This window comes from Emydura macquarii, unplaced genomic scaffold, assembly GCF_026122565.2.
Source record: "Emydura macquarii macquarii isolate MOO-44397 ecotype Brisbane River unplaced genomic scaffold, CSIRO-AGI_Emac_v2 contig_1253, whole genome shotgun sequence".
NCBI lineage: Eukaryota > Metazoa > Chordata > Testudines > Chelidae > Emydura > Emydura macquarii.
In genome coordinates this window covers 78,051,270-78,060,761 of record NW_027131390.1, presented here as the reverse complement: position 1 = coordinate 78,060,761, position 9,492 = coordinate 78,051,270, and the positions used below count along the sequence as shown (strand labels likewise).

The window sequence follows — 9,492 nt, the reverse complement described above, 5'->3', positions numbered from 1 at the left end:
CAGCGTCAATGACAAGAACTCCGAAGTAGAGGGAAGACGAGTGGGTCGTGGAGCACCCATATGGACACACATATCAAAGAACCATTGTTACTGCACAAGGTGAGTAACTGTCTTCTTCTTCGAGTAGTCTCTATGGGTGTTCCACTGTAGTGACTCCCAAGCTGTGCCCAACCCTGGAGACAAGGGTTTGGAGTGAGTCTGTTATAGATGAAAGCACCATAGCACCGAATCTGGCATCTGCAGCTGAGTTCCCAAGGATGGCATAATATTCTGCAAAGGTATGTGCAGATGCCCATGTAATGGCAATCAGGAATGTCATCTCATTGAAAGGTGAGTTAGTGAACAAGTTGCCAAGGGTTCAAATGGCAGTCTACTCAGTCCTTTTAGCACTAGGTTGAGATCCCATTAAGAAGTCTAGGTTGGGTAAAGAGGTTCGTAATGCCTTTGAGAAACCTCTTCTTGGTGAGATGGGAAAAGACTGAATATTCTCCTGCCTATTGGTGGAAGGTCATAACTGCTGCTAGGTGAACCTTTAGCGAGCTAATAGAGAGACCTGATTTCTTGAGAGGCAAGAGGTAGTTCAGGACTACTGGTAGGGTGGCTAGATTTGGAGTGACACCTTTGGGCTGGCACCAGGTTTGAAATCTTTTCCATTTTTGTAGGTAGGTATGATGAATAGCTCCTTTCCCACTGTGTAATAACACCTCCTGCACCTCTTCAGAGCACAATGTCTCTATGTGCTGCAGCCACGAAGGAGCCAGGCTTTGTGTCTCAGAATCCACAGGTTGGGATAGAGTGTGTGTCCCTTGCTCTGTTTGGGAGAATCTTCGGTGGACATAGTGGGTCAGGTGGGAGCAATCAGTACCATGTTTGCTTTCTCTTTTTTCACTTTCAACAGGACATTCAGAATTAGAAGGAACGGGGGAAAGACGTAACGAAGATCTTTGTCCCATGGGAGGAGGAGAGTGTTCCCCATGGAGTGACGTCTGATTCCCACTCTGGAGCAATACTGAGAACATTGCTTGATCTGGTATGCAGCGAACAGGTCTACTATTGGTGTCTCTCATTGCCGGAATATGTTTTGTAGGACCATGATTATTGAGGGTATTGTGATGAGCAGGGATTGAATGGTGGCTGAAGGCTGTACTGTCTCTTGTAGGCCAGAGTATAAATCCCAAGAGAACGAAGAGTTGCCCTAAAATCCTTAAAAGTGTGAAGTATGTATCGGTCTTCTTGGCAATTAACTTTGTCCCTTCAAAAGGAAGGTCCTCCACCATAAGTTTGGACCTCTTTAGGGAAGCTAGATAAATGAAACCACAAAGTCCATCTCATCACAGTGGCCATGGAAATCAAGCATGCTGCCATCTAGAGCTTACTGCAGGGATGTTTTAGCCACCAGTTGGCCCTCGTTGATTATGACCTTGAATTTGTCCTTGTGAGAGTCAGGAAGCTGCTCAATAAAGGAACCAACTTTCGTATAGTTTTGGTTGTCATACTTTGCCAACAAGGCTTGGCACTTCACTACATGGAACTGGAGGGTGGCTGATGGATATGCTTTCTTGTCAAACAGATCCAAATGTTTCCAGTCCCAGTCAGACAGGATGGATTTAGTGCTGGAGGCCCTTAAGAGTTAACTGCATCCCCAATGATGGAATTGGGAGGTGGGTGGGTAAAGAGGAATTCTGTGTCCTTTGCTGGCACATAATACTTTTTTTCTGCCCACTTACATGTTGACAGGACAGACACAGGGGTCTGCCATGTGACTTTGGCTGGGTCCAGGAGTGCCTTTTAATAGGGAGAGCCACACTGGAGGAGATGGAGAAATGTAAAATATCCAGCAGCCTATGGTGAGACTCGGTCATCTCCTGTAATATTTGGAGGGCCACTGCCACCTTCTGTACCAGGTCCTGGAATAATTTGAAATCATCAGCCATCAATGGTGGAAGGGGCATCACCGTCTCATCTGATGAGGATGATGAGAAGTTGGGTTGAGGAGTGACTTCCTCCTCCACCTCAGCTTCCCCCTCTTCCCCTGCCTGTTTGGGGGTTCAGAAGTCCTCAAAGCTGCAACTGAAGGAGAGTGTCTCCTTATTTGCTGATATGCCACACTAGAGGCATGTAGTCTCTGAGCCTGACAAGGGTCTCAGTGTGGCCACTGTGGTTGGTACCACGATTGACCAAGCCTCGGAGGTTGTGGGTCAGGTGGATGATACACCTGATGTCCATAGTGAAATTGAGTCCCATATGACAGGTGAGAAGAGTGGTGGGAGCCCACATCCTCTCGCTCACCTTCTGACTCTGATGATGAGAAAGGAGATGCTCGGCAGGAAGATGTCAGCGAGTCCAGGACTCTGGGTGAACTTGATACTGGGGCGCTGGTACTCAGTAGGGGCGAGTCCACTGCGTTGGACACCGAGATCCATAGCGCACCGTAAATCCAGTGGTGTGAATGGCATCAGTAGCAGAGGTGATTGTTGGTGCTGAGTGGCTTGCACCGATGGGGTCAGAGATGTGGACCTGGCAGCGGGGTCCTTTAGTGCCATGTGCACGGAGGTCGGTACTGGTGCTAATGTCATCACTGATGGATCCTTCTGAGGTGGATCTTGTGTGTTTCTCACACCCCTGCAGTACCAGTGCTTCTTTGCCTGTGCTCACTGGATCTTTTTCAGTACCACCCATGTCCTGGGTACGCAATTTAAATGGCTTCGGTATTGTCAGCACCAATGATACCAATCGGGGCTCGCTACAGGGACTCCCAGATCTTTTCTTAGAGGTCTTGTGAGAGTGGCTCATCTCTCTCAGCTCACCTCCCTTTGAAGTAGAAGATTGCAGTGAAAGTTACTGTTGGGTCTTTGGGGGTTGAAGGGCTGACTCAGAGTAGCAGTTTGAATCTTAGCTCTCTGTCTTTCCTGGATCTGAGCCTCAGTTGCTGACACAAGCCACACTTTTGTGAAATGTGCTTCTCTCCCAGGCAGCGAACACACTGGGATAGATTCCTCGCAACTGAAGCACATTTTGAAGCCTTGGAAACTGGGCATGCCCTTGTCCAGGTGGTCCCCCTAGCCCCCACCAGGGTTGGTGAAGAAAAAACCCTTTCTTTTCTCTTTTTTCTCAGCATGGCCAATTAAAATACTATTGACGTAACAAAGAAAAATGTTTCAAGGGAAGCTAAAATTAACAAGTCTAAAAGAGTTAACGATCCAAGAATGGACAGCTCTAGCTCCGTCTCTAGCCAGGGGTGGTTGAGAAGAAACTGGAGAGGGTTTGCCCAGGAACGCTGCCTAGTCTCATGGCAGGAGAGGAGCAGCGTATGCATGGGCTGAACTGACACTGCTATCAAAGTTCTCTGATCAGCATGCAGGGACACAGACACACCTACACTGGAACATCCGTAGGGACACTACTCGAAGAAGAAACTTCTGTTTTCTTTTGTTTTTCCTTCTCTGCTTTTGTTATTTCACTTATTTATTTTCAAAGGTTATTTCATTCTTAGACCAGCCTCCAATACTGCAATCCATTCAGAAATTTAAATTACTTGCATGAAAAAAAGCCAAAATAAAACATGAAAGTAGGCTGGACTAACTTCACTGAGGTTTGTAAACCTTTTAGATTTTGGGGAGTTGCAAAGCTAGTTTAATTTCATAACATTTTTCTCCTATTGGTTTAATCCATGATTTTTACTTTCAAGAATATATTTAATTAGTATAAACAAAGCTTTTGTAGTTAACAGGAAGCTTGTGCTAAGTATTAGGGTCAGACATCATCCCACTCCATTAACTAGGCCAACAGAAGTGGTTGATCAGTATAAAGAAGACATGCTTTTATCTATATTGAATCATTTTTCTTCCCCTCTATTCCTCCCATCATTTTTTTTGCATCCAATTTTCACTATGTTCATTTTATTTTTAATTGGATATTTCTTTTCTGCCCTTCTTTTTGTGGTCTCCCCAATGACAACCGTAAACTTAACACCTTTCAACTGAGTCTGAAATTAAGCAAAGTAAGTTCACCCAACTGTACTTTTGTTTTTGTGGGCTTTTTAAAACACACCTTCCATCGTGTTTGTGATTATGCTGGCTATACTCATTGCTCTGTGCCTTACAGTGGGATCTTCCAGCAAATCCATTGATATTTTATAAGAACTTGACCTCCTCTTCTTTATTTCTATTCCTGTAGTGGTGCTCTGCAAATTAGATATATATGAATTAAACTAACTTCAGAAATATTGTAAACAGACACCAGATTTCTATAATAAATATAAGCTTCAAAGAATTCATGCTACATGCACCTTCATATTTATACAATGTATTATGTCAGACTTTTAACTGTAATATTAACCTACCATATTCAAGAAGTATTTTTCAGTTAATTCCAAAGTGCATTTCTGGATACTACTACTACTGAGAATTTATACAGCACTTCATATTTTTAAAGTGCTATACACACATTAACTAATTAATACTGAAATCAGTATTATTAACTATCTTGCAGATGGGAAAATTGTAATAGAAAGAGATTAAGCAATGTGGCCAAGGTAACACAGCAAATCAATGGCAGAGCTGGAATCAGAAGTCTGGAGGATTCTGGCTCCCTGTTCCAGGCTTAGTCCACTAAATCAAACAGTCTCACTTTACCGTCCATTTCCAGATTGGATCAAAATGCAAGATACACATGGAAACTAAAAACTCACGTAAGCTAACTTACGTAAACATTTTCCTCTCAAATGAAGTTTGTAAAAAGTTTTTCTGTCTATTGCTGTTCTCATGACTAATTCTTTTTATGAGACACAGTTTTAGATAGAAAATAAATACCCTTTACAGTGAGTATCAACTCAAATTCAATTACCAATAAAAGTCTGACTTAACTGAGCCCAAGCATGCCAATTTCTTTTTTAAGTAAGGAGGGATAGGGAGCATGAATCTTGACATTAAGAAACTGAAGGTGTACCTGTACTTGCAGTCACACCCTGCATATACATATAAAGAGACATTGTGTATGTGCAAGCATGTTTGAAAATTTCTATGCTAAAACAAATAAATATTTCTAAGAAAATAAAAGGATAATAAATGGAGTTCATGATAAGGCTGACATTAAATTGATATAATTCTCTAATGGTCTGATTTTCTGAATGAGAAAATTCCAATAAAAATATTCCAATCTAAGGCCATGTCACATTCACAAAATATCTGTGGATACTACAACTAGCAATTTATTGTTTTGGATTGTTTGAAATGATATCTGACTGGGTGAACAGATTTTCCCAACTTTACCTGCTATACAACACACCTACTTTTGCACAGATTCTGGCATTTGGGATGGAGCTGCTGCAGGTTAGGTTTCATAGTTATGTGCTTTAAGTAATTATGATCTTGCCCCTCCGCCTCACACACGCATAGTCCACTCCTCCTTCCTTCTAGTAGGCTCTCAGGGCTTAAAAGCTCTCCAGCCTGTTTTTGGGATCCTGACAGAGGGTCCTGGTGCTATGGGATTCTGTCTGCTGGACCTTGATGCTGTTGCTACCTGTAAAGATTTCCTTTGACTAGAGAAATGCCGGGATGAGGTTCTCCAGAAGCCACTGCACATTAGATCACTTCATTCATCCTCCCCACCTCATAAGAGGTGTTTAAAATCTGGCATGCTTCCAGGCAGTAAAACCTCAGGAGGGTGAGAAATTTAATCAAAGCATTTCAGAGACCACGAAAAGAGGCTAACTAAAACGCCTGAATTTCTCAGTAGGATCCTAAAAGCTTGTGGGGCGGTCTTTGTGTGTGTGTGAGCACACGTATTTGTACACAGACGTGGGGAGAGAGAGGAAAGCAAGGGGCCTGTTAGAAGTTTGTTAGGAAACAGAGCCAAAGGGAGTTTGAGAGCGAAGGAAATAATTGGCTGTAATGGGAAAAAGGGAAGGAGGGGATACATTATGTTTAGGAAGCCAAATATCTTAATATTGGGTCCTGAAACAGAGCTAAAAATAGCACATTATTCATGCTACTCGGTATTCAGTTCTGTACACAGCCTTACTGCACACATACACACTAAATGTTTATACAGTATTCTGCATTCAGTAAATTTGGTATTTCAGCCTATTAGTTCATAGTGTGTTTGCAAGCACATGTAGTAAGTTCCAGACAAATATATAAAATTATTTTAGACCTATTTTATTATACTGAAAGTTATTGCAAGATGCAGGAACATTCACATTTTAGTCAACCAGGGATCATTCCCAAAGGATTCCATTCTGTAGAAACACAGGCTGGTGCAGTAACAAAAGGCCATCATGCCTGAACTGTTTAAAACTTCCTTACATTGTCATCAGTAGTTGGTTTATCTATTATCACCTCTGGCAGAAGCTGTCCAGTAGGTGACAAGAGCGATGTTTGTCCACCAACCAAGGAAACCATTCCATTGCAATCCACAGTGCTGTGCATCTTTCCATTCATTGGAAGGATCCTGGATGACCTACTGCCCTGACTAACGTTACTATTGCGCCGTTCATGTCTGGGTGGCACAAAAAGAGAATCTCTTCTGCTATCATTTTCTTCAAAAGTGCTATGTTCATCATCAGCAAAGTCATTTTCTGATCCTACATCCTTTGTTCGACCTCTGAAGCTGAAAAGACTCGTTCTGCTGCTGCGCCTTGGGGAAAACAGGGAGCCACGAATGCTCAGCAAAGACTGTAGAAAAACATAACTAAGCTCATTATTTGAAAATTTTTAAATATATAAAAACACATGTCAAGGTAAAACCAGTTAACATGTCCTAGAAAGTCTTCTCAAACAAGGTTTTTTTTTTTAAAAAACAACATGTCTGGTTGAAATAAAATAGAGAATGTGTACAGATATGACCACCAGAGATCACTGTTCATCTGAGTTGCTAAATTTAAACCAAAAAGTAATTATTAGAAAAAATGTGCATTTGATTACATTACCTCTACATTACTCTGTGTATCTGATAAATCAAGATTTCTGTAAATTCTAGAGGCCTCTTTGTATTATGTATTCTGGAGGTGAATGCATCTTTTGCATGGTGTGGTTGCATGCATCTGAATGCATGGTGAATGCTGAGCGAAGATGGGGTCAACCTCTCAAGGAAGGAGAAGGATATCTTTGGATATAGACTGGCTAACCTAGTGAGGAGGGCTTTAAATTAGGTTCAATGGGGGCTGGACAAAAGCCCACATGCAAGTCAAAAAAATGGAGACCTTGGACAAGGGTCGGAATTTTGGGGAGAGGGCACAGGGAAGCATGGGCAATTATAGCAAGAAGAAGGGAGAGACAAGAGGGAACACAGAGGGGAAATCAAATCAGTATCTTATATACTAATTAGATCTAAGAGTCTGGTTCTGTTCAATATCTTCATAAATGATTTGGATAATGGCATAGAGAGTATATTTATAAAGTTTGCAGATGATATCAAGCTGGGAGGGGTTGTAACTGTTTTGGAGGATAGGATTAAAGTTCAAAATGATCTGGACAAACTGGAGAAATGGTCTGAAGTAAATAAGATGAAATTCAATAAGGATAAATGCAAAATGCTCCACTTAGGAAAGAATAATCAATTGCACACATACAAAATGGGAAATGACTGCCTAGGAAGGAGTATTGTGGAAATAGATCTGGAGGTTATAGTGGATCACAAGCTATATATGAGTCAGTATAATACTGTTGCAAAAAAAAGCTAACATCATTCTGAGATGTATTAGTAGGACTGTTGTAAACTAGACAGGTGAAGTGATTCTTCCATTCTACTACACACTGATAAGGCCTCAGCTGGAGTATTGTGTCCAGGTCTGGGTGGCACATTTCAGGAAAGAAGTAGACAAATTGGAGAAAGTCTAGACTAGAGAGCATCAACATTGATTAAAGTCTAGAAAACATGACCTATGAGAAAATATTGAAAGAATGGGGTTTGTTTAGTCTGGTGAAAAGATGACTGATGGGGGATTTGATAACAGTTTTCAAGTACATAAGAGTTGTTACAAGGAGGAGGATGAAAATTTGTTCTCTTTAAACTCCGAGGATAGAAAAAGAAGCAGTGGGTTTATATTGCAGCAAGGGAGGTTTAGTTTGGACATTAGGAAAAACTTCCTGTCAGGGTGGTTAAGCACTGGAACAAATTGCCTAGAGAGGTTGTGGAATTTTTGTCATTGAAAGTTTTTAAGAACAGATTAGACAAACACTTGTCAGGAATGGTCTAGTTATTACATAGTCTTGCTTTGGACACAGGGGACTGGACTAAAGGACAAATTGAGGTCCCTCTCAGACCTATACTTCTATGATTATCAGCTATGTCACCAAATAGAGGCTATTTAAAAGTGTTGCAGTTTTCCTGGATAGTTTTCATTTGAATGTTTTCATTTGAAATGATCACTGAAATTAAATCTCAACTATTGCAATTTAGTTGAAATAGCTGTTTATTCTGTGAAAATGAAATGATGCATACAGCATTATAGTAAAGTGATAACTGAATGTTGAACAAAAGAGAAAACAAATCACCTGTCTAGGTATACTGTAGTGAACTACTTCAATGTGAAAAATGCATACATTTCCATCATTCCACAGACCCTTATAGTATTATAAATTTGTGTACATTGAATAAGGACTCATTAAAATGAAAACAAAGGAAGAATTGACAATTGTTATCAACTATTAGCACTAAATACTACTACATTATCTAGCCCACATGGACCCCAGAACAGCAAGAATTAACAATTCCTGGTCTACCTTTTGGGGTACCTGAAAGCACACATCAGGAGGTTTTAGCTGTGGGTAAATGTAGACTTCAGTGAAAGTAGTGCACACTTTATATTATTATATCTTCAAGATAATGAACACCTGTTTTATTATTATTATTTTGGGGAATGTTTGTAGGGTTTACTAAAGTAACACAAAAACTTTCCCTTAATTATCCTTTTCATGCAGTGAAGTCACAATACTGTGCCTTGGATATTACCACAATCTCCATGTCAAACAAATCACCGTGCTATAAAATTACAGTTCCATTAGTCATAACACTACCTGGTGGGGGGAAGTGAACTGCTTTTTACATGTCAGCCTATTCCCTTCCAAAGAGAAACGGGAACCTTTCCTTTTGATGCTGCCTTCTGAATCAGATTTGGGAAGCTTTACACCATCCAATTTGTCCTCTCCTCCAGAACGCGCTCTCTGTCTTTTCTTCTTTCTGTTTCTCCTTTCTTTAGCACTCTTTGAGCTCAAATTCGACGCTTCTGAAGAACTCTCGGAGAATCCACAAATCCTACCATCGCCACTGAAATCTTTTAACTCAGCTGCCGCTGATGCTATTGCCTGACATACCAAAAGATTGAACACTTATTAAAACACTAAAATATCAAATATGTATTTAACTTCCGAATTCTTTACTACTTATTATAAAAAGCATTGTTGCTTTAAAACAGTCCATCCTTGTTTTCCCAAATTTTCTCCAAGTGGCTTTTATGTACCAAGTGGCCAAATCCTACTCATTTTCTGCAAA

General features: G+C 40.8%; 1 protein-coding gene and 1 long non-coding RNA gene across 2 annotated transcripts in view; one reads left to right on the top strand and one right to left on the bottom strand.

Moving 5' to 3' along the window:
- The window catches only part of LOC137153687 (sodium channel protein type 2 subunit alpha-like), a 186,679-nt gene that overhangs the window by 97,534 nt on the left and 79,653 nt on the right, over positions 1–9,492 (bottom strand). The window contains exons 12-14 of the mRNA XM_067549309.1: positions 9,018–9,305; positions 6,339–6,674; positions 4,051–4,183 (exon numbers count right to left, since the gene is read on the bottom strand). Coding sequence (XP_067405410.1) covers positions 4,051–4,183; positions 6,339–6,674; positions 9,018–9,305 — 757 coding nt within the window. The remainder of the gene's footprint in view (positions 1–4,050; positions 4,184–6,338; positions 6,675–9,017; positions 9,306–9,492) is intronic.
- The window catches only part of LOC137153688 (uncharacterized), a 166,581-nt gene that overhangs the window by 147,869 nt on the left and 9,220 nt on the right, over positions 1–9,492 (top strand). Inside the window, exons 3-4 of the long non-coding RNA XR_010919874.1 lie at positions 4–99; positions 899–1,030. This is a non-coding gene — a long non-coding RNA (uncharacterized lncRNA). The remainder of the gene's footprint in view (positions 1–3; positions 100–898; positions 1,031–9,492) is intronic.